The sequence below is a fragment of the Narcine bancroftii genome, chromosome 5, assembly GCF_036971445.1.
Source record: "Narcine bancroftii isolate sNarBan1 chromosome 5, sNarBan1.hap1, whole genome shotgun sequence".
Lineage (NCBI taxonomy): Eukaryota > Metazoa > Chordata > Chondrichthyes > Torpediniformes > Narcinidae > Narcine > Narcine bancroftii.
Window position 1 is genome coordinate 116,562,763 of NC_091473.1, and position 26,286 is coordinate 116,589,048.

General features: G+C 38.9%; 1 protein-coding gene across 7 annotated transcripts in view; it reads right to left on the reverse strand.

Moving 5' to 3' along the window:
* b4galt2 (UDP-Gal:betaGlcNAc beta 1,4- galactosyltransferase, polypeptide 2) overlaps positions 1-26,286 on the reverse strand; it is a 384,372-nt gene that overhangs the window by 8,866 nt on the left and 349,220 nt on the right. For 5 of the 7 annotated variants that reach the window (XM_069938856.1, XM_069938855.1, XM_069938859.1 and 2 more), the window contains one exon: positions 15,906-16,010. The exons of 1 other annotated variant lie outside the window; for it this stretch is intronic. In XM_069938856.1, the coding sequence (XP_069794957.1) occupies positions 15,906-16,010 (105 nt within the window). Of the gene's footprint in view, positions 1-8,986; positions 9,162-15,905; positions 16,011-26,286 lie in introns of those variants that run through there. One more of the 7 variants, XM_069938860.1, reaches the window with a different exon arrangement.

Sequence of the window (26,286 nt, forward strand, 5' to 3'; positions counted from 1 at the left end):
TCCTCTGCCTCCAGGCACATGTTGCCTTCTTTATCCTTTAGAGGCCCCAATTTCATTCTCATCATCCTTCTGTTCTTCACATATGCCAGAACACCTTGGGGCTCTCCTTAATCCTACATGCCAAGGCCTTCTCATGGCACCTTTGAGCTCTCCTAAGTCCTTTCTTAAGATCCTTCCTGGCTACCATATACTTCTCATTAGCCTTTCCTGATTCCTGTATCTATTATCCTTCTTCCTCTTCACTAGCTGCCTTCCCTGTGTTGTCAACCATAGTTCCCTTTTCCTACCATTTTGTTTCCTTGTCCCAGTGGGAGAAATCTATCCTGAACCCAGCACAAGTGCTCCCTAAACTTCCTCCACATTAGTTCTGTGCTTTCTCCCTTGAACATCTGTTTCCAATTGACTTTTGCTGGTTCCTGCCTCATCCCATCATAATTAGCTCTTCCAAAATTAAGCATTTTCTCATTTTGTCTGCTTTTATCCTTTTCCACAGTAATAGTAAAGCTAGGGAAGTTGTGGTCACTCTCGCCAAAATGCTCCCCCACCTAATTAAATCAACCAAGTACCGTAAAACCCCAGTACCTGGCAACTATGGGGATTAGTAGATGTTGGATAAATGAATTTGCCAGTTGCTTGAGATTGTGTGTTGGCAAACTGACTGCGGGGGGTGCCAATTTTAAATGTTCGTATTTTGTACCTACTTATTTGAGGAAGGAGGAGAGAGAAGGGATGTGTGTGAGAACAGATTGCTGTTCTCTGTGTCAGAGGTGGGAAGTCATGGAGTCTTCTAGCCTCCCTGATGTCCATATCCGCACCAGGTGTGCTGAGCTGCAGCTCCTCAGGAACCATGTTAGGGAACTAGAGCTGCAGCCCGATGACCTTGCTCTGGTCAGGGAGAGTGAGGTTGTCATAGATAGGAGTTCAGCCAGTATTTACTGAGGAGAAGGATATTGAACTGTGCAGGGTAAAGGAAGCAAAGGGGATATATATGGAGACTATAGTGATTAAGGAAGAGGTAGTACTGGAGGTTTTGAAACATATAAAGATGGATAAGTCTCCAGGTCTTGACAGGATTTTCCCCAGGACCTTGAGAGGTTAGTGAGGAAATAGCGGGGGCTCTGGCAGTGATTTTTCAAATGTCATATAGTGCCGGAGGATTGGCGTATTGCACATGTGGTTCCTTTGTTTAAAAAGGGTTCAAGGAGCAAGCCTAGGAATTATAGGCCTGTAAGTTTGATGTCTGTGGTAGGTAAATTGATGGAAAGTGTTCTTAGAGATGGTATATATAAGTATATGGAGGGACAGGGTCTGATCAGGGACACTCAACACGGATTTGTGCGTGGAAGGTCGTGTTTGACCAATCTTGTTGAATTTTTTTAAGAGGTGACTAGGAATGTTGATGAGGGTAGAGCAGTAGATGTTGTCTATATGGACTTCAGCAAGGCCTTCGATAAGGTTCCGCATGGGAGGTTTATTAGGAAGGCTAAGTCCTTGGGTATTAATTTGGAGATAGTCAAATGGATTCAACAGTGGCTGGAAGGAAGGTGCCATAGAGTAGTAGTAGATAATTGTTTGTCAGGATGGAGGCCAGTGACAAGCGGTGTACCTCAGGGTTCGGTATTGGGACCATTGCTGTTTGTCATATATATTAATGATCTGGAGGATGGGGTGGTAAACTGGATTAGTAAATATGCAGATGATACTAAAATAGGGGGAACTGTGGAGAATGAAGAGGATTTTCAAAGATTGCAGAGGGATTTAAACTGCTTAGAGGAGTGGGCAGAAAGATGGCAGATGGAGTTTAATGCTGATAAGTGTGAGGTGCTTCATTTTGCAAAGAATAATCAAAGCAAGACATATGTGGTAAATGGGAGGACACTGAAGAATGCAGTGGAGCAGAAAGATCAAGGAATAACGGTGCATTGTTCCCTGAAGGTAGGAGCGTATGTGGATAAGGTGGTGAAGAAGGCCTTTAGTATGCTTGCCTATATAAATCAGTGCATAGAATATAGGAGTTGGGAAGTAATGATGAAACTGTACAAAGCATTGGTGAGGCCAAATTCAGAGTACTGTGTGCAGTTCTGGTCACCGATTTATAGGAAGGAGAGAGAGTGCAGAGAAGATTTACAAAAATGTTGCCTGGGTTTCAGCATCTGGAATACAAGGAAAGATTGAGCAAATTAGGTCTTTATTCCTTGGAACGTAGAAGGCTGAGAGGGGATTTGATAGAGGTGTTTAGGATAATGAGAGGGATAGATAGAGTTGATGTGGAAAAGCTTTTCCCATTGAGAGTAGGAGAGATGGATACAAGAGGTCATGGGTTGAGAGTTGATGGGCAAAGGTGTAGGAGTAACATGAGGGGGAACTTTTTTACTCAGAGAGTGGTTACTGTGTGGAATGGGCTTCCGGGAAAGGTGGAGGCAGGGTCAATTTTGTCATTTAAGAAAGAGTTGGATAAGTATATGGATGGGAGGGATATGTGCAGAGTGCTGTTAAATGGGATTAGAGGAGGGTACTTGGATCAGTGCGGACTAGAAGGGCCAAATTGGCCTGTTTCTGTAGTGTAATTGTTATATGGTTATATTTTCTGCAATTCTTTTGCCAGTTATTTGAGGTTACTGGTTGCTTGAATTACAGATAAGGGGGATTTTAATGCAGTTTCTCTGGATGAAGATAGATTTTATGAGGCGAGGTAATATTTTACCAATCTACAAAATGGTCATTTAAGATTTGGGTCAAGAAATTGGTTAATCCCAAAGAGGCACATTAAACCAAAGCTTTATGGGGGCCCATACCAGCTCTTGAGGCTCATTTATAACTGATGCAAGAATGCAGACATGCCTCTATAAATCCTGTGGATGAAAAGGTAACAGAACAAAGTAGATGGACTGTGAAACTTTTAAGATAAGGGGTACATGAAAAAAAAATCCAGCAGGTATGATTTGGGAATAGGGAGGACTTGAGCCATGGCTGAAATAGGTGGAGTAATGGAACAGTGAAATGCAATTGTGTCAGGACCTGGTATGGGGGTGGGGTGGGATGATAGTGTGTGGAGAGGATATGTGGACTGGCATGGGGTCTGTTGATGGAGGACCTGAGGATAGGAGTTGCAGATCTGATTGAGCATGTGATTGAGCAGGATCTCAAAGGAAGTGAGATCAAAGGAAATTTGTGGAAGCAGGACCTGCAGGATAAAACATTGATGCATCAGAGTTCAAAACTATAGAGTCGGCAAAGAAGGTGCTCTTATCAAACCTAACAGCAGTCCTTAACTCACCAGTGATTTCATTGTCTGGACCATGTAACACATTCTGAAGTGGCAACCAGCAGTAGAAATACGACAGTGCCAATAGGTGAAGATTAAGTTCATTATTTCTTGCAAAGGTAAACAAAAGATGCTATATTTCCTCAACTATAAAACTTGGCTAAAACAGAAAGATAAATTCAAAACTCTATGACATCAGTTAGTTGTTCCGGTGTGACTTTTCCAATGATTACTGATGAGCTATCAATAATTCAAAAGACTGGGGTTACTGAACAATAGGCTTTTATTTACAATAAACTTGAAGGTCATGACCCAGACTTTCAGGGGAGAGGTTATGGTGTTGGAGCCTTCATAGAGAGTCAAGGGGGCGGAGCCACGGGTACAGCCAAAGGGCAGGATAAATGAATGCACAGCAGTTCACTGCAATTACAATAAATATTATGGGGACAGGATATTTCAGATTGATCGGATGCTAAGGAAATGAGATATGCAGGAATTAATGAGTCACCTGACAAATAATTAATTTCAGAATTTAAAATTTAAATTTTAAATTTAGACATGCAGCACGTTAACAAGTCCTTTTGGCCCACAAACCCATGTTGCCCAATTACACCCAATTGACCTACAACCCCGGTAAGTTTTGTAAGGTGGGAGGAAACCGGAGCACGTGGAGGAAACCCATGCAGACACAGGGAGAATGTACATACTCCTTACAGACAGCGTGGGATTCAAACCCTGGTTGCCTGCTAACTGCTACCCTAACCGAGCCATTCAAAAGAAGGATTAGATGGTCTGATCATTAGAGATCATGATAAATCATTATATTTTTTCCAGAAGCCAGAGAGTCCTCTCAAATTAAAATAACCCTTTGTGCATAGTTTGATCATTTACCCCTCTCTTGCTCCTCAAATTCATGAAGGACAGGCAAATATAATTTGGAAGTCTTCTTCTAGAAATCAAATTCTCCAAAATTGCTGCTTCCCTCTCTTGTGTTTATTTGATAAACTCTCACTAAAATCATTTCCCATTTCTGGGTTTTCTTGTACTTATCAGCTGTTCTTTACTAGATCCAAATTTCTTCTCCTAATTTTGCACTTCGAGTTTTCTCTAAATTCTGATCCAAACTGTCAAGCACCACAACAATAAGATGGAAGTCCGAAGCAAAGGAACAAACAGAAGTCTGGAGATGAAAAGATAGGTACAACAAGAGATTCACAGTAAGATTCTAGCTGTGCAAATCTAAACAGGATCGACAAAGTTTGTGGTTACTTAGGATAACAGGCATTTTCAACATTCACTCAATATAATTTCCAAAATGCCCCTGTCTAAATTAGACAAAGAATTGGAATATCCAAAAGTTGTAGCTGATCTGCAGCCAACTCATAGAAACATAATGCCACGACTTTCTGTGAAATTCAAAAAAGTCAGGGAAAGTGTCAACTGGCTACAGCTCAACAATGTCTAAAATCATTGGTAGAAAGAATAAATATTCCTTCATTTTTCAAAAATTTTTTAATGTGGAGGAAGTGTGGGGTGCACCTGTGTTGGGTTCAGGATCGGTTTGTCCCATTGGGACATGAAAAATATGGTAGGAAAAGGAAACTGTTTGATGAAACAGGTGAGGCAGTGACTCAAGAGGAAGAAGGAAGTATATATTAGAAATAGGAAGCATCCATCTCAATGAGTTTTAGCAGGCAATTGCTTTGATTGCTCCAAGGGGACTTGAACCGCACCGACTCAGTACCACAGTAGAGCAGCAGAGGACACTCTCGAGTTGTAGCTAAAAGATACTCTGCTTTCTGCCTTCACAACACTGCTTTCCATTTGGGAAATAAGATTTCTCCAAAAAGTCATGACATTTTAATAAAGTTGCATTCAAAGCAGGTATATTTCACCAGTTACCTTTGTACATTTAATTAAAATGAGATTGATTTATTTGTCTTCCAGCACTTTATTCCTTGAGCTTGGAGATGCAGAAGTTGAAAAAAGGACAGAGCTGTCAGATCCAAGACACAGGTGCTTTGAGTACTGCTGGTGGATCAGGAAAAGGAGTGTTTACTAGAAAAAGGAGTGGGGTTATCGATCCCATCTCATGGTTTGCCTAACATTACTCTCCATCTGTGATCTACCTCCAACTCTCCAAACATTTAGTCGCTCTCCACTTGACCCCTTGCTGCCACTGCCTTGTCAATCCCTCACTCCCCAACTCTGATGGTCACATGAACCCCACTTCCTGATCACAATCACCCCTTATCAGATGTACTCTAAAACCCACTAACAATTCCCATCAATCTCACAATTGTTTTGATTGCCAGGAACACATTCCATAGCCCCAGAGCATGGTGCACCCCATGCAGTCTAACCCGGCAATCAGCTTTAAATCTAGGCCATTGTCTCTTGCGAAAAGAAATAAATCTTCCGCAGCCGCCCTTCCATTAAATTCTGCAGGCCCACATGGAAGTAGCAGGAGCGGTGGAGTGCGGATGGTAGAGTGGGAAACCAGTTGCCCCATTACTGTGTCCAACTCTAAAATTAAGATTTGAGGAGCCCTTACCCAGAGACAATTAAATTTCAAGACAGTAATAGTGGGCCTCTGGACTAAAGATCCCTCTAATATTCCGACCACATAGGAAACCAGCTCCATCAATAAACTCAATGTCACGTTTACATAAGAAATAGGAGCAGGAGCAGGTTATCTGGCCCATAAGCTTGCTCTGGGATTCAATAACATTATGGCAGATCTAGCCATTCCTGAAATATGTGTCCCACTACCTCTGCCATTCTGATGAAGAGAATTTAACATCAACCTTCGGGCAGATGTGTATTCATGAATATCTACTCAGGATACTTCCATCAAATATTTACTGCATGTCAAAAAATGCTCTTCAATCAATCTACAATGAAAACTCCACCTGGTCTGGGGGTGATAGATGGAAGAAAATCCAAATTCAACAATTTTGCATTAATGTTACAAGAACATTTATGCAAGAGATTCTTGGATCAGCTTCCTTGCATATCAACCGAATAGTGAATGGTACAACTCCTGTGTAAAATAGATGCAATCAATTAGGAGGTGTGCAACAGTATAAGCATGAGGTTTCTATGTGAAGACTGTATTTGCTACATGTTTAGAAAAATTAACAGAAGCTGCAACAGAAAACATTAGAGACATTAAGCAGATGTTTTGGGTGCAAGTACCTGCTGAAAACAATCTCATTTGCATTTTTTTGATGAATGTTGACTGACATTTTCGGTTGCGAATTTACAACATCTGCAAAGTTTTTCTTAAATTAACAGAGCTTGGCTCACTCACTGAACTGTCAGCTAGCTTGACTGCACCATGTTGGCCTGCTGCAAAAGCAGCTGGCATGCCAATCCAAGCAGAGCACGGGGGCATGTTCTCAGGCAGAGATGATTACAATTTCACCAAGTCTGTTCAGCAAGCCTGGCTGAGCTGCTCAGGTGTGGATTGCTGGATCTGTGTGTCAGCAAATATGTCAGAGATATCGTGGGTACCACATGAATGGAGGTGGCAGTGGCCTTGAATGTCAACTCACCCTCAGCATCTCAGACCAGTCATGCAAGTAGTTCCATGAGCTGTTCCGGGCAGGCAATCTAATACACAAGCTGTTCTACTTTTAAAGCAACAGCTGCAACCGTCAACTCTCAATGTTTTCTGTTGAATGGGGCATTAATGTATGATCTTGCACCACGGCTGCCTAATTTGTTATCACAACACTAAAGTGGAGCACTTAGATAGAAACTAATTTCCCTTAGATTTTATCTTGTCATTTTTCTGTTTAGTTGATAAGGGTGCATGTGAGATGGGAGTTCACGAATACTGCTAACTTTCCATATGCTAGCACTTCTTTGGCTTGGCTTCGCGGACGAAGATTTATGGAGGGGTATGTCCATGTCTGCTGCAGGCTCTGACAAGTCCGATGCGGGACAGGCAGACACGGTTGCAGCGGTTGCAGGGGAAAATTAGTGGGTTGGGGTTGGGTGTTGGGTTTTTCCTCCTTTGTCTTTTGTCAGTGAGGTGGGCTCTGTGGTCTTCTTCAAAGGAGGTTGCTGCCCGCCGAACTGTGAGGCGCCAAGATGCAAGGTTGGAGGCGAGATCAGCCCACTGGCGGTGGTCAATGTGGCAGGCACCAAGAGATTTCTTTAAGCAATCCTTGGCAAGATCGTGTTCTATGGCGAGCTCTCCTAGCACTACTTTAACCATAATTATTGTCATAGTGTCATTGAACATAGAACCAAATTCTTTAGCCCCCTTTGTCTATGATGCCACTTTTGCTCATCTGCACTAATTCCATTTGCCCACAGCAATGCAGTATCCTCCTGTGTCTTGCTTAGTTAAGTGTCTGTTTAAATGCCTCTTATATTTTAGCTGATCCCACTCCTTCTCTAGCATTGCATTCTAGATATCAACTGTTCGCTGTGTTGAAAACTGTCTTCAGATCCTCTTCAAAACTCCTCATCTTAAATGTGTGCCTTCATGTTTTTGATACGCTTATCACTAGCTTGTCCTCGAGCAATATAATCAGATCCAGCCTGAATCCAGACTTAAATCATAAACTGTACACCCTCCACCCCCAATTTCAGAGAGATTTTATTTCTGGATGCCTCGTACTCATCCTACCATTCTCCACTGAATAGTGAATAACAAACAATATTATCATGTCTTGTAGCTGGGAGTTGTAGGTGAGGGATGTTTTCAGGATAGGAGAAGAAGTCCATCAGCATTTTACAATTTTCAAAAATCATTAAGGGGAATAGATGGAGTTGTGTGAGGAAGAAAGTATCGCAAGAGAGGGGAAATGGGGCTGATAGAATTGCACTGCTGGGACCAGCATACCTGTGATAGACCAAATGGTTTCTTTTTGCACTGTTAACTAGTCACTTATTCCAGTTTTTATACTATTTAAGTGAAGATACTTGTTTTCCATATTCTAAGTACTTTAGCTTAAAAATGTGGGTGCTTAGTATCATTTTTTCAGCAATACACATCAGAAGATCAAACTTCCAACCATTGTGAAATGCAATTGCAATTGCTCAGAGACTGAATTATGTCAGTCCAAAAATTCGACCAAACAAAATTCACCAATGACCATTAGCAAAACCAAAGAGATGATTGTTAGCAAAACCAAGGAGATTATTGTGGACTTCAGGAGGAAGAGAGGGGAAGATGACCCAGTCCTCACTGAGGGCTCAGTATGGAAAGGGTCAAGAACCTCAAATTCCTGGGTGTCATCATCTCCAAGGATCTGTCCTGGAGCCTCCACGTTGATGCAATCACAAAGAAAGCTCGCCTATAGCTATACTTTGTGAGGTGTCTGAGGAGATTCATTATGTCACCAAGTACTCTGTAAACTTCTACAGATATACTGTGGAGAGCTTTCTGGCTGGTTGTATCACTGCCTGGTACAACTCTCAGGACAAGAATAAACTCCAGAGGCCTGCAACATCAGAGGCACCAGATTTCACTCCATTGAGGACATCTACATGAGACAATGTCTTAAAAAAGTAGCCTCTATCCACCACCACCCAAGCCATGCCCTCTTCACTCTGCTACCATTGGAGAAAGGGTACAGGACCTTAAAGTCGAACATACAGCGGCACAAGGACAGATTCTTCCCTGCTGCCATCAGATTCTTGAATGATCAATGAACCAAAGACACTTTCTTACTTTTCGTGCAATATTATTATTTCATTTTATTTATCTTTATAGTAATGTTGTAAGATGATTATAATATGTATGTTTGCACTATCTTTGGCTTGGCTTCGCGGACGAAGATTTATGGAGGGGGTAAAACAAAACACTGAATTTCATGACGTTCATGACGATAAATCCTGATTCTGATGTCCACCAGTGTGATTAAACCTTAATGGATTCCTGTGAACAAAGACAATATGTTCATAATATAGAGCTAATCAACCTTAGCATTGAACACAGATCCTTTCTCATAGATCAGTGCCAAACACAGGTGACTCACCACAAATGCTGGGTGATTTTACGCAAGAGGTTAAGAGTGAACTTTAAAACTCTGTTGCCTTCCTTCAATATTTATTTTATTGAAATTAGATTTGACAGGTCTTAAAAGTGTCATTTCTTGTATACATGGCAGTGAGAGTGATGATAGAGCAGAAGGCACACATGTCAGCATGAGGTGGCTTGGAAGAGCAGCACTCCAGTTGTCTGTCTGAAATCTCATTTTGCTGCATTAATTTCAGAAAATAGCTACATGTCTCAATTAGCCTCTCACGATACCCAGAGACCTTTGCCATATGTGACCTAATTTGATTTTCTGCTCAGCTAACAAAGTACTTGTTCCAATAACTGCTACAATTTTTGGTTGACCAAGGTTCAAAGAGTACATCACAATCACTGGCAGACCGTTTCCGTACTGTAACAGTTATATGGTTTTATATATATATAATAATGAAAGCATAGTGTGAATCACCATCCCTTGCTGCCATAACCTAAAAGAGACCATGGAGACTGATCAGTAAATCTCTTGCTTAAATATGTGAAGAGCAGCATGGTTAACACCACGTTGTTTTAGCGCCAGAGACCCGGGTTCGAATCCGGCGCTGTCTGTAGAGTTTGTACATTCTCCCCATTTCTGAGTGGGTTTTCTCTAGGTGCTCCAGTTTTCTTCCACCCCCTCAAAATGTATGGGGACTGTTGGTCAATTGGGTGTAAGTGGGCAGCATGAGCTCGTTGGCCAGAAGGGCCTGTTACCGTGCTGTATGTCTAAATAAATACAATCAATAAATGTGGAAAAAGTTGGTGAGAGTCACTCTAAACTTTTTGCACAAAATTACCCAGAATTTGTGGTCAGTGATCAATCCATGAGACAGAATCACAGTCACCCAAGCTTAACTATGGAATACAAATCCTTGCTCAGTGGTGGAAGACTAAGTACTGTTAATCCAAAAGTGTTCAGAATGGGAGAGATAGGTTTCACTCCGACCTCAATAGAATTTTAATTTTTTTTTGTGAAATGGTGGCAGGGATTCATCTTTGAAGTTGGATCACAGACTGAGAGGCCCAAATACAATTAGAATCAATAGCCAGGTCAGACAGTCTTCATGGTTTCACTGGCAGCCAAAACCACAAAATAATTCTTGATAGTAACAATTTTTTAGATATTCTAACACATCATTGGGGTATCACAGTGGGACAGCTAGTGGAGAAGTAAGCCGCTCAGCTCCAGTGACAGGTCTTCAATGGTGATCTCTGATGTTGTCTGTGTAGGGCTCTCTCTGTGATCACGCGAGATTCCTCCTGGTACTCAGGTTTCCTCCTTCGTTCCAAAGAGGTTGGTAGATTAGCTGGCCATTCTGAATTGCCCAAGTGTATAGGTGAGTGGTAGAATCTGGGTGAAGTGACAGGAAGTTGGGGGAAAACAAAATGGGATGAACGTAGGATTAGTTACATGTGGACCTGATTAGCCCGGAGGGGTGGGGGGGGGGGTGTCAAAGGGCCTGATTCCATTCTGTATGTCTCCAAGGCAACTGCCTCTATCCATGTGCTGTGGAGCTGAGGACCCCGGAGGAAGGATCGACATTTGCTGAGCTTGAGGACCTTTATTGTCTCTTCAAATGCAGATAGTGGTCTAAACACATGACATTTTCTTCCTGCCCATTTGCCCAGCTACCGATAGAGATCAACCATTCAAACATCACAAAGGTTAAAGGATTGTGAGGCTTGTCTTATATTTGTACGATTTCCACACAGGTTTAAACCCAGGTTGATGTCTCGTAATCCATGTAGTCCTCAAATGCTGAACTATGCATGTTATGTCAAAATTATTTTTAAAATTTATGACCAAAATTTAAAAAAAATCTTTATTAAAACTACTGTACAAGTTCATATTTTGTATTAAAAGTACTGTATTCAATGGTCCCCACTTCCCATTTCCAACAGCACCCCAAGGTCTCCTTTCCCCGTCGGCAGCCCGAGGTCTTCACTCCCTGACGTACAACCAATTCCGATTTACAACCAATCCTTCCATCCCCATTATAGTCGCAAGTCGGGGACTACCTGCACAGTCTGCGCTAAGTAGGGAACAAAAGCTGATAAAATATTACCAGGAGACTTCCAGTTAGAGTGCGACATGGAGTAGACGTCTCTTTTACAGCTCTATACCTTCAGCATACTTTCTTCCCCTGTTTACTTTTTTAAAGCTTTCGAAGTGGTGTCACAATTTATATTCTTTGTTTGAGATGGCTACAAGAAGTGGAAAGATCGGAAAAAAAATGGAAAGAAACAAGAAACTCCAGCTGATCCACAGCCAAACACGATTATTGAGGGCTCCTCCAAAGCACTTGAAGAAATCAAAACGTTTTTTTGCTGCAGAGTTTAAATGACTAGAAGATAAGCTTTTGGCACTGGAGAATCAACTTACACAGGTCTGAACTTCTACTGAAAAACAGGGTGAACAATCAACCTCGCTAGAATCTACTTTAAAGGTTTGACTGGGTCAAACTCCTGGATGATAAACGAGAGGCGAACGACAAGACCTGTTGATTTGGAAAGTCGAAGTAGAAGACAAAACCTGCGTATTGTAGGTTTGGTAGAAGATACTGAAATTAGTAAACTTACCAAAATTTTCTGAGTTTTTGGTAATGGTGTTTGGGAATGATATGTTTCCAACATTGAGGTTGACAGAACACGTCGCCCAAGCCTAAATTGGGCAAAAACCACGTTCGATGACTATATACCTACATCATTATCAAACAAAGGAATTGCTGATTCATGAAGCCCATCGGAAAGGTACACTGCACTATCAAGATCAACAATTTAGATTTGTTGAAGATTACTCTCCCAAAGTTATAAAGCAGCGTGCCATCTACAGAGAAGTTATGTCAGAGCTGTACAACCGTGGGTGTAAGCCATCTCTGCTATTTTCAGCAAGACTTTGGATCTCTCTTCCAAATCAGAGTAAGAAATGGTTTGGTTCAGTGGAGGAAGATCGGGAGTATATTCGTAGCCTTCCCGTTCCAGTTACTGAATGACTAATTGAATAGCTTTTCTGATCTAATGACTGAATTTTGACATGTTAAAGTTCATTCATTTGTTTTTTTTAAGGCTTTTACAGGAAAGCATAGTTATTGGGAATTACTTGAATTTGTTGTGACTGAAGGAAAAGAATTTGACTATTTATGATAAAGATTGCTTTTCTAAAATGGGATAAATAATTTTATTTTGTATATTTTGTAAAACATTTTAAAAAAGATATAGAGGTTTTTAAATCCTTTTTCTGACCATACATTGTATTTTTGACTAAACATAGCTTATTCTTATGAGCATCTGTGGGGAATTGTTATTACTTTGGTTTAGAGCAAGAACACTTTATCTCAACTGGAAGATAATTGGGATTCTAAATTTAATTAGCATGCTGTCAGCCTTCTCAACAGCCTTTGGGGGTTGGGACTGGAGAAGAATGGGGGTGGGTTTATGGGTGTTTTGCATTGCCATGGTGCTTTTTTGTTATGGTTGTCTTGGTTCCAGATACTCCCTGATTTAATAAGGCTAACTGCAGGCCAGAGGTCTTTGGGCATGATGCATGAACTCTGCTTTGCACATGTGCATTGGAATCTCTGAAATTAGCTTTACTGCCAGTGTTTATCTTTTATAACTGAATGCTCTTGGCTAATCCTATTAAGTTCCTGAGTTGGAATGTAAAAGGCCTAATTCATCCAGTAAAATGAAGGAAAGTGGCCTCACATTAACAACAACTCTGCGATTATATTTTTAAAGGAGACACATATGTGTGGCAGTGATGTTTTGCACTTTTGATGTCTTGGAAAGGGCAGCAATATCATTCTTCCTTTCAAGTTAAATCTAGTGGTGTTTCAATTCTCATTAATCAGAATATTCCTTTTAATACATAATGTTGCTTCATTGTTTTGTTATTGTTTCAGGGAAATTACACAATAAATTTGTGGTTTTCGCAAATGGTTATGCTCCCAATGTTGACGACCCGGGTTTTAAAAAAGACTTTTTTAACTTCCTTGTGGATTCAAGTTTATCTTATTCTAGGCAGGGATGTCAACTGCTGGATAGTCCCTATCCTAGATCATTAATTTTCTAACCTGGCTACATTAAACAAATCTGCTTCATTAATACACTCTTTTTTTTAATCAGACAGGCATTTCAGATGCCTGCCATTTTTTTATCTTACTAATAGAAAATACTCTTTCTTTTCCCAAGTTCATCGCACTCACATATCAATTATTTTTTTTATTAATAATTATTTAATTCCACTAACTCATTCTGATCATGCCCCTGTTACAATGTCATTGATTCTTCCTAATTTTCCTCAAGATAAACTACATTAGCATTTTCATTCAATGTTATTATCAGATAAAGACTTTGTTACATTGATAGAAGAACAGCTCGTTTTTTTTGTCATTACTAATCTTTCCTTGGACATCTCTATTCAAGTTATATGAGATATTTGAGGGCTTTTCTGAGGGGGCAAATCATCTCATATACTGTTAATAAATAAAGGAATACTGTTATGGGATATGTGAGAATAGTTTTGGATAAATTATATCTTTAAAAGAGATAAATTGTGGTGGTTTAATTTAGGTTACATTTCACAAACAGAGTAACATTTCACAAAAGACATCTCATTTAAAATGTAAGAGCTTTGCTGAAGTGTCACCAGTGACAACGGAACTGCTTCGGAAAGGACTTCAAAAGGAGGTCCAAATAGAACCTAATGTTGATCATGTCCAGGTTCAAATACTGATAAGATCTTCCAAAAATTGGGTTTGGAGCCTTAGGAGCGTTTTTTTTTGGTTTACAAGCAGAGAGAGGAAAAAACAAACAGGTGATTTCTCTTTTGGAGAGAGAGTGAAGTCAGTAGCAACTAAGTTCATAGATAATCCAATTGTTAAATATTCTACGAGAATGTGGTCACAATTTAGAAAACATTTTGCATTTCATAATTTCTCAATTTCAATATCTAATCATTTTTTTTTCAACTTTCTTTACACAATGCTACTTTTCAAGGTGGTACAGAGAGGGTATTCAAAATTTTAAGGATCTGTTCGTTGATGGATATTTTGCATCATTTGAGCTGCTTTCTGTTAAATTTAACGGGCCCAAATCTCATTTTTTTAGATATTTAAAAGTCTAGCATTTTCTTGAATCACAAATATCTGAATTTCCAAGAGAGTCTGAATCAAATTTTGTAGATGAATTTTTTTAGTTTAACGCCTTCTTGTAAAGGTCTAATATTCATTATTTACGAGAAATTGTAATGTTTAAATCAGACTTTGTTAGTTAGAATTAAAAATGCTTGGGAACAGGATTTAAATTTGACTCTATTGAATGTGGATTGGGATACAATTCTTAAGTTGGTTAATTGCTCTTCATTATGTGCTTGCCATTCCTTATTACAATTTAAAGTGGTACACAGAGCACACATGTCTAAAGCTAAGTTATCTCATTTCTATTCGAATATGACTTCTTGCTGTGACAGGTATAAGAGCGGGAAAGCGTCAATAACTCGTATGTTCTGGACTTGTCTTAGTCTAGAAAATACTGGAGAGAGATTTTCCATATTTTGTCAAAAATTTTTAACCTAGATTTAACACTGAATCCTTTGGTGGCTCTCTTTGGCACAATAGGAGAGAACGATTCTTCTGTCTTTGGTTCAGAGTCATGCTATCTCTTTTACCTCACTTTTGGTGAGACATGTGATTTTGCTTATATGGAAGGATGCTGCCCCACCTACTTATGATCAGTGGCTGCATGACCTCATGTCCTGTTTGAATATGGAAAAGATTCATTATTCAATTAATAATTTAGATACAATATTTCAGATGTTATGGGGTCATTTATGACTCACTTTTTTACTTTATAATTTCATCTTATGGTAATTAAATTGTCTGACTCGTATCTTTCTTTTTTTCCCTTTACCTTCATTTTTCTTTGAATATTAATCACAAAGCATCTGTTAGGCAAGGTTTTTTTTAAATTCTTTTTTCTTCTTTTTATTTTTTCTCTTCTCTTTGTTATTATGGAATGTGAAGTATGCAAATTATGGATATGATTTATAACATGTATATTTTCATTTCATTGAATGTTTTATTAATTCTATACAAAATTATCCATATCATTTTATGATATGTGTAAAATTAATAAAAATATTTTTAAAATAAAACAAATATTTTTAGTAAATGAGTAATAGGGTTTTATGGATGGGAAGAATGTTGAGAATTTATAATGGTAAGTTATATTTGTTTCCTATCCATCCTGTATTTGACTCGATTTCTCTTCTCTCACACTGAGCTCTGGTGCAGACCATGTTTTGCATAGAAGGGCTGGTGAACTGTTTCCTTTTCCCCTGCTGAATTCAAGCCTCAACACAGTGCAAACATATGCATTATTATCCTAAGGAAAGGTGGACATGACACAGTCTGGGTTTCTTCTTTCACTTCCATTCTGTGCCATGGCGGACGACCATGAATAAGAGCACCCGAAGGACTTGATGCAAGCTTGATTTTGCTCTCTCCTAGTCACCCACAGATAAATGAAAATTCTCAACACTCTTGGACCAACAACACCATGTAATGGAGTCTTTATATGAATGGGCATCAATGTCTGCGTCAAACCTACCTCTGGGGGTTAGGTTCATTGTGCTTGTCTCGTTCATGTTTTATCATTCGGTATTTTCCAATCCTGGAATCTGGTCGGGATACTTTCATACCTTTTAGTGTTATTCTGAAGAACAATGACAGATTAGAAAAAGCATCACATAAAAGTTAATAGAGCAGCAAATAACAATGACATGAATACCAAATATGTAAACAAATAACAAATAGAGTAAGTTATTAGGTCGGCACAGCAATGTGGGCTGAAGGGCCTGCACTGTGTTGTAGATTTCCATGTTCTATGTTCTACTTACCATCGAAAGAAGGATTATCTTAAGATTCTATCATTCAGAAAACTTTCCGGTAAACATCACCAAATTATTTATATTATTTTAGCACTATATCATAAGACTCATTAACTATTTCGTGCCACAGTCAACACACAGCAATGACAATGAACCCAGGGGCAATGTTCTGTGGGCCAGACTTTACTACTCACACTTAACCCCGCTACAGACTTCTCCTTTCAGGATCCACTAATGTTGGCATCCTGCTTGAGGCGATCCAAATACAAAATGGCATGACCTGACTTGATTATGGGCCTTGTCACAGGAGGGATGGTGGGAAGAAGTTCTGACTATGAAATGATTGAAACAAACTTCGACAACTGACAAAAGCCAGCACGGTTAATGTAGCATTTAGTACCACACTGATTGGGACTTGGGTTCGAATCCTGTGCTGTCTGAAAGGATTTTGTATGTCCTCCCCTCCTGCATGTCTAAATTTTAAAAAAGCTTAAGATTTATTGGTTGTCTAAGCTGTCAAATACATTGTATGGTTCTGAATATAGCTCCTGAATACCTCTGAAAGATTAAAATCCATGAAATAATTTTCTTAGCTGGATAAAAATAATAAAATCCAATGACCTCACTGTTTTTGCACTTGGTCTGACCTGGTGCCTGGTTAGTGGATACACCTTTCAGTATAAATTCTGGGTAATTTCACCAAGTGTACATTCTAGAGTTGGAGCATAACATTGGTAGACAGATGGGAAATTACAAAACCAGCAAGTTTGCATGGGAGCTCCAAGCTTTCTGTCTGTCCCAGGTCAATGTGACATCAAACTGCCAACATTTCCCTGCAAGTCCCACGCCAATGTATGCCAAAAATCAACAAAGAGCACAAAATCATCGACGGATGTTATTGAAGCAATGTCATGCACAGGAGGAGTATAATCTCAGAGTTCAGATGATGGTTAAAATATACAAGTTATGTATCAATTCCTTTTGATACCTATTGTGCTACACAATTACACCAACGGAGTGAGAAAAGATAGGGAGATTCAGTGAAGGCAGCAACAAGAAGTCGGAGGCATGAGGGTGGAAACAAGAGGTACTGAAGTTCATTGAGAGAGAGAGAAGCACAGGATAGGACCGTAAGAACAGATTATATAGAATGAACAGAATCTGAACAAGCAATTGCTTGCAAGATTAAGCATTTTTTTTAAAAAAAACATGCAAAATTTCCAAATTGCTCAATGCTTTATCAATTTCAGGCGTATATTATTTCTCTATATTGAGCTATGCAAAATTTGGAACTCCATGTAACTGTTATCACTGGAGTAAGTTTTTTTTAAAAGGATTCCCTTGTCCTTATTTCATATTGTAAACTCTTAAGTTTAAGAAAATAATTTTCCCAATAGCTATCAGTCCCTTAACCCTTCCCATATTACCTTAACACGAACATCCAGGACCACTAAACAATCTGCCTTCACTAGTGAAACATCACTTATTTTTTCTTGCACTAACTGCAACTCTAAATAGTTATTTAGATATCCTTTTATATTTAATACCTCTTTTTCTATCTTGACGTGTTGCATTTGTTTTCTACTATTGCAGTTTGTGCATCACAGGTGCCTGTGTGGCTGCAGCAAGCTGGAATTTTGGTGCATTTGTGCATGGTACGTATATATCTGACAATAAATCGTTATCATAAACAACATACTTTCAACAAGAAAATCTGCAGATGCTGGGGTCGAGTGTAATACACGAGTGCTGAAAAACTCAACAGGTCACACAGCATCAAGAGGAAGTGAAAGGCAAGCAACATTGTTTAGGTATCATCTTTCTGAAATGCTCTTTTGTGAGATATTTTCCTACTTGCACAAAGTCCAGCTCCATCAACCTGTCAAAGCTTGCTGTAAAAAAATAAATTGCCTCATTCACCTGGTCAAAATAATCGACTTCAGTCTTGTCTCCCCCCCTCCCACCCCGCCACCACATGCCATCTGTTCCTCAGAAATTGGGCCATCCATATCCAGAACTAACATATTGACAGTGTCTTGATGATTTAATGCCCATACTCCAGCACTCCAAATTTCTGCTATTGCTCCTGGAGTCTTTGATCTCTTATTTCTAAACCTTACTGGAACTTCTCTCAATTCTGTTGCTCGGCCTCCCTGAATGTACAGTCTCGTGGCATTTTTCCTGCTCAGTGTGAGATGTCCCCCTGCACTGAAAATAAAAATTATTGCTGCACCTGCCTCCAGCATCTGAATGGGACATTCATGTCACACCCATGTGATCTTGTTGTAACTGAACAGATTCAATATAATCTAATGAGAGTTGAATTCTCTTGACTTAAACATTCTGTTTTCCTTTTCTAACTAATTACCATAGATTAAAAAAAAGACCAGTTTTATAATCAAAGCAAATAGCAACTCATATTGCTGAATTCGCTTGGGAAGCTTAATGAAATAAATATTGATTAAAATGTCTAGCTTATACAAAACAGCACAAAGAATGCTTTCCCATTTCTATATTCAGGCAAGAAGATTGTACAATGGCTTTTATCATAAGATGTGTACATATATACATAAACGACTGACGTTCATAGGAATTCATTGCAGAAGGGTGAAGGGTGATTTTTTCCCCCAAATATTTGATTATGATAATAATGTGCTTATCATTAAATACATTTTACAATGTACATTTGCACCAAAATTCTTACTTGCTGCAGCCAAAGTGTTATGCTTGTTCTTACAAGAAGAACGACTTTACATGGCTTTAACACTTAACTGACTTTATTTCTCTTGAGTTCCTTCAAATGACTTGCAACTGACTCCCTTCATATACATCACCATATCCAGTTTCTGCCCATCTGCACACATTGCATGCTGGGAAACGTAGTTCTTTTAGCTCACATCTTCCCCCTTTAAAAAAAACTAAAACAGAAACACAATATTATGTTTACATGATAAAAGTATTTATATTCCATGGCCAGTCTCTTTCCACTCAGCAGCTTTCAATCAGTCTCAGCTGTTTTTGGAAGCAAGTTTATCAAACTGAGAACGAATTCCTTGACGTGCTGCTGTCAGGTCAGGTCTGACAATATCGATCTCAACCTTGATCTGCGAATCCCAGATATGTGCTAGCAATTCTTGAATTTCCTCTTCATGAAGTTTCTTTAGGAACATAATTTCTTCTTGTCTGCCTCATTTTAAAGCTCCAGATCTAAGCATGCCTGACAGGCATTATCCACATCCTTTTCGAAAGCTGCCAGATTGTTCCTTTTCACCTCACTCCTTGACTTCTCATTGCATATCTAGTCAATATGGAAACATAACACCCTCAGGTCCAGTTTATACAAGTCCCCCATTTTGGTCAGGTGTTTACCCTTCACTTGCTCTAGTTCGGCCAGGAGCATCTTGTTCTGTTGCTCTAGTGACCTCACCTTGCTGAGGAAGTTGGTGAGGTGATCATTCAGCTCAATCCTCTCAGCCTTCTCATTGGCGTAGTTCACTTTGTACTCCGAGTTCATGGCATCCACTAAGGCAAAGTCCAAGTTGCTGCTTGAGGCAACTGTAGGAGCACTGCTCCTCACAAGCCTCACACTTCGCGACCAGATCGGCACCACATAACTAATCCTGGAAGAAGAAGGAGGGACAATCAAACTGTCTTGCGGATTCCCACGAGCCAGCTGCTTTAAACTTGAACCAGTATCTCTGCAAGCATCATAGAGTAGACGCTGTTCACTTTGTATCTCTTTTCCCTAGTTAGAGGCTGTGCTTGAAAATTGTTACCCGAGCACAAGTATCTAGGCTGCTGCTCAAACATGGCGTCAGAGAGGCTCAGAGATCCAAGTGAGGGCAATGGCATATGGAAATCCTGTTTTCTTCACGTTCCAGTAATTTCCTGTAAGTTGCAATATCAACATATCTTTCTTTGGCTTGGCTTCGCGGACGAAGATTTATGGAGGGGTAATGTCCACGTCAGCTGCAGGCTCGTTTGTGGCTGACAAGTTCAGGCACGGTTGCAGCGGTTGCAAGGGAAAATTGGTGGGTTGGGGTTGGGTGTTGGGTTTTTCCTCCTTTGTCTTTTGTCAGTGAGGTGGGTCTTCTTCCAAGGAGGTTGCTGCCCGCCGAACTGTGAGGTGCCAAGATGCACGATTTGAGGCGAGATCAGCCCACTGGCGGTGGTCAATGTGGCAGCCATCTTAACTGTCAATAGCTCCTGATATTCTTGCAAATTGTGAGCCATCTCATCCTTCAAATGATTCATTTCATCCTCAAGCTGGGAAATGGTGTCCTCTATCTTGCATCTGGCACTCAAGGGATTCATTCGTTCCCTTCAGTGCATCTATTTCACAGGCCAGTGTCTCGACTTGCCTGCAATACTCATTATTTCTTGTTTTGCGAAATGAAGAGCATCACTGTTACCAGAAGCAGAATCAGTTATATTGGCCAGCTTGGATGTACCATTCCTCAGTCTCTGGAATGATCCATTCTGTTTTGTCAGCAGTAGTCTGTAGCGAATCCATGAAGAATTCCTCCATTTCTTCATCCACTGTGTATACCTTTCTCTTGGTATCCCCTGCTTTGCAGTACTTCTTCCCACATTTATAGCAGGACTTTCCATAGGCAGGACACATCTTTGGAATATGTCTACCTCTGCACCTGCTCCCTTTGCTGTTTGATCTTACCACTTTGCTTTGTCATTCCTTTGGGAAACTCCTGGTGCTCTGCTTATCTGTTTTCATGGCATGCACTGTTGTGTCTATCCTGTGCAGTTCCTTAACTGTTGTATTTATCTTGTGCATCTCCTTGGCTTGTGCTCATGTGGTCTCTGTTCCACTAGCCTTTTCCAAAGTCAAATCTTTATCAAGCAACAGTCTTTCTCTAAGACCATTAACTGGCATTCCGCAAACTGTTCTGTCTTTAATGAGTGAATTTTTCAAATCTCCAAATTCACAGGACTTACTCAGGGTGCGAATATTGGTCAAAGCTCATACCTTGTATCTGGTCACAGGAGAAAAACTTGAATCTCTCAAGCATGACGTTTTTACTTGGAACAAAATACTCCTCAAATTTTGTCATCAGGATGTCAAATGTGAATGCTGCCTCATCAATTTGAAAACTGTTATAGATGTCCAAGGCATCTTCATCCATCATGTACAGAAACAGAGACGCTTTCCATTTTCCATTGGTCTCTCCTACTCCACGAGCCTCTAAATAAATGTTCTTTTTAAAAAAATATTTGTATTGATTTTCAGTTTGTACAGTACAATTATGGAATGTGCTAAAGAAAAATGATAAAGTAAAACACGATGAGAATAATCGTGCATAAGAATTCCCATAGCACAGCCATAATAATAAAGAATGGACATAATAAATATGAATATATCAAAAACCCCTAGACCTAAACAAGTTTGAAAGTTAATGTTAATGAAACAAATTAGCTCACTCTGAAGTGGCATAACACAGTGCCACAATTTTATAATAACACTGAACCAAGAGATTATGGTAATAGTCCATAACATTTGGAATCTAATGTTTGAATCATTAATTGCATACCTATTTTTTTCCCCAAATTTAAATATGACATTATACCTCTTAGCCATTGTGCATGAATAAGTGGGGTATTATCTTTCCACTTAATCAAAATAGCGTGTCTGGCAAGCAATGAAGTAAAGATAAAATGTGATATTTAATTGGAGTTAATAAAACATTATCTTCTCAAAGAATTCTAAAAAGAGCAATGAAAGAATTTGGTTCTAAATTAAGAATCAGTAGATTTGAATAAAACCCTGTGTTGAAATGACCAAAAAATACATCAAAGTACTTAAACTGTGATTTAAGAAGTAATTAGTTACAGCGAAGAAGAAAACTAGAGCTCAAACTATGAAAAAACTGACTTTAAAACAAGCAACAAGTTTGGCCTACCTTGGAAATGGAACCTGCAACCTCGATTAGTCCTCCTCCCCCGCCCCCCCCCCCACCCCGCAGACACCGACGGTTGCCGGCAGCACCATTGGGAAACACCTCCTGAAGCTGACGAGACGGTGTGCATGCGCACAATACCAAGTATGTTAATCCCGAGGTGGGGGGAGGGGGGGCTGCTACTCGTCGATCCAGTGAGTCTGGATCAACTGAGAGTAGGCCACATATCCAAGGGGAGGGGGAGAGGCAAGCTAAGAAGACTATGGAAGAATTTAAAGGGGCAGCAGGAGGGGGGAGAGGACCAACCACAAGGACACAGCTCTGGAGAAGAACTGATTAGTGAACCAGAAGAAGAAGAGCCTGGAAAAGTGAAGACTGTTCAGGGTCGGCCTTTTACAGAATATAAAGAATATTTTGATGGACAATTTCAAGTTATGTTACAACACATGACAGTTGATAATCAACAAGTGGCTAATGTTAGAGATGATATTTCTAATTTAAAGCAGAAATGATGAAAGATGCAAAGGTTTTGGATAAAGTGAAAGAAAAAGGCGAAGAACTGGAGGACTGTTTTAAATCTATGGAGATTTGAAAAGGAAGATTTATTTTTTAAAAATTGACACGTTGGAGAATCAAAGCCGCAGGAATAATGTTAAGATAGTTGGATTACCCGAGGAGTTTGAAGGTTCAGATTCAGTGAAATAGTTTGTGAATAGATACCGAAGGTGTTGGGTGCCGAGGAGTTGGAATTGGATAGAGTGCATAGAGCCTTAAGAAATAAACCAACACCTGGTCAACAACCCCGATCGGTTTTAATTTGATGCCTGAGATATCAAGATAGGGAATTAACTTTACGACTGGCAGTAAAGAATGAAAAAGAACATGGAGGCCCATTGATAGTTCAGAATAGAAGTTTTTTTTTGATATGTGACCTCAGTCAGAATGTGATTAAATGGTGTAAAGAATTTAACCTGGCAAAAATGATCCTTTGGCAAAAAGCAATAAATTTGCTTTTCGATTTCCTGTGGCATTGAGAGTTTTCTATGGTAACTATGATTCTCGTTTTTTTGACGATGAGAGGGAAGCTTTGAAATTCGCGAAGTCTTTTCCAGATCTTAAGAAAGGTCGGTCTTCCCCAACTCAAATGAGGGAGAATGGAAGTGAAGACGAGTCTTCGAAGGGGAAGAAAAAGCAGGAGAAGAAAGGTCAACTGGAAGAAAAGCAGCATGAGAGTTCGAGCGATTCGGAAGAGGGTTTGATGAATGAAGACCAGGTGAATAAAGAATTGGAGGAAACCAGCTGTACTTGAGATGTAAACTTTGAGTTTGTGATAAATCTGTCTGGGGGGGGTGGGTATGAACACATGGCAACTCAGCCAAAACCATCACTCGCTGAGTGGCTTGGGGTGCTACCCATGTTTTTGGGGAGATAGTACATGTTACTTAGTGGGTGGGTGGTAAAGAGAGGGGAGTGAGGCGTTTCTTTTTATATATGTTATTATCTTTTTTCTTCTTTAAGGAGATGTGTTGTCTTGACATAAATTATTACAACGGAAAATGTCTAAGATTGATCTGCATAAATCATTAACTTAAATGGGAGAAAGATTTGGGAATTCAGTTTGACATGGATAGTTGGAGGAAGATTAATAGAGACACTCTGACAAAGTTAGTTAATATTAGGTATAGGTTGGTGACTTATAATTTTATACATCAATTATATTTAACTCCAGAGCGTTTGAAACTATATAAACTGAATGCTTCAGATTTGTGTTTTTGTTGTAATGAGCAGAAGGGTACCTTTTTGCATTCAGTTTGGTCTTGTGATAAAATTGTGTTTTTGGGCTAGATTAAGAGACTGTTTTCAAGAAATCATGAAAATACAATTTTCCCTAGACCCAAGGATCTTCTTAATTGGGGAACTTACTAAAATGGCTTTGTTAAACAAACTAGATAAATTTCAAATGGCATTTTTGAGATCCAGCTCAAAACCTATAGCTGTTTCATGGACCGATCAGATGGAGCTTAATTTATAAAGATGGCATTCAGAAATGAGGAATTGTATACCAATGGAGAAGATAACATAATTTAAGAGATCAATATTATATATTTAAAAAGATTTGGAGACCATATTTAGATTATTCCAATTTGAAAATCTGAAACTGGTTGTGAGTGGAGCTGAATCTCCGCACTGTAGAGTGAATGAATGATTGAAATTATTCTCCTTATTTCTTTCTTTCTTTTAGTTTCTCTTTTTTTTGGGGGGGGTGGAATAGGGGGGTAAAATTAGAATACATTAGAACAGGGACATTTAAAGGGAACAGTTCACTCTTATATCCTGAAAACTGACTAAATTAAAAAAGTAAAAATATTATGGAAGATAAAGAAATATCTGAGTTTGATATAAAAAGCAAAATATCACCTGCTTAAAGAGAAACTCTGTGTTCAATTTCCTTCCTATTGATCCCTGAAACATCTCTGCACTTGCAAAATGCAATTGCTAGAGGGTCTAAAGCTAACTCAAAAAGTAATGGACTTAAAGGAAAACCTTGACAGGTAATCCTGCTGAAGATTGAAAGGTTTGGATTGTTGTAAGTTAGTATGAATTGAAGCAGTAGGACTTGAATATAATAATTTAATCCATGTAATGAAACTTGGTCCAAAATTAAAATTGTCCACGATCATAAATAGATATCCCCATTCCACCTGATCATATGTTTTTTCTGCATCTAATGTAAGAACATATTCCGAGACTGCGGTGGGAGGTGAATACAAAATATCCATTAAATGACGTACACTATAATGAGAATTATTTTAATAAAACCAGTCTGATCTTCAGAAATAAGTAATGGTAAAATGTTCTCCAGCCGACAGGCCAAAACTTTAAATAAGATTTTCATATCAACATTCAATAAAGAAATTGGTCTGTAAGAGGAACACTCGGCTGGATCTTTTCCTTTTTTCACTATGAGGGATATATAAGTTTCATTAAAAGATAATGGCAGATTGCCATGTTTTAATGAATCAGTTAACACAGAACTTAATTGAGTTATGAGCAATTTAGAAAAGGATTTTGAAAAACATTACAGGATACCCATCAGGTCCTGGAGTTTTACCTGACTAATGAAGAAATACCAAAACGATTTAATCTTGTGAGATTGGTTCTTCCAAACTTAATTATTTAGAGAGAGTGCCTGGGAATATTTAAAGGATCCAAGAAACTCAACATTAAACTGTTATTATTAATAGATTCCGAGGTATGAAGCCTAGAATAGAATTCTCAGAATGTATCATTTATTTTATAATGGTCTGTGGTAGTATTACTATCATCCATCCAGATCTTAATAATTTGTTGGTTAGCAGCAATTCCCTTCAATTGATTGGCCAAGAACTTGCCTGATTTTTCACTATGAATATAAAATTGACTTTTGCTGTTCAATCGGGTTGAAAGAAGATCAAATTTAGCTTTAAGTTCAATTCTCCTTTTGTATAATTCCAGATATTTAACTTGTGCATATTGATGATCTATTTGTTTAATCTGATTAACTAAATCTAATCTTTCTTTTAGTTTTCTTCCTTATATTAGAAGTATAAGAAATAATGTTCCCTCTAAAAAAAGCTTTTAAAGTGTCTCAAACAATCAAATTAGAAATTGTTGAAGAGGAATTTGTGTTAAAGAAAAAAGTTATATGTTCCTCCCTAAATTTCAAAAACCGGAAAGCAAAGTAGAATTAAAACACCAGTGCCTCTAGGTAGGAAGGAGAACTGGAAAATTCATAGACAAAATACAGGAGCATGGCCAGAAATCACTATACTCTGATATTCACATGATTGGGTCTATTAAAGAAAAAACAATCCATGAGTAAGTATGGTGAACAGAATATTCTCTCCTACTGGGAATAAAATGCCATACATCTGAAATATCAAAGTTTGATGAAAAAGAATGAATTACAGAACCAGATTTACTCAAGAAAGCAAATTCAAATCCAAAGCAGGGTCTAACCAACAATGAATATCCTCACCCACCACCAATGAGTAAAAACTCAAATCTAGTAGAGATGTGAAAAAAAAACTTTCAAAAATCCCGCATTATCAATGTTTAGGGTGCACACATTAGCAGAAACTACTATTTTATTATACAATTTGCCTGTAATAATAATGTAATGACCATTTTTATCTGATAATAACATTAT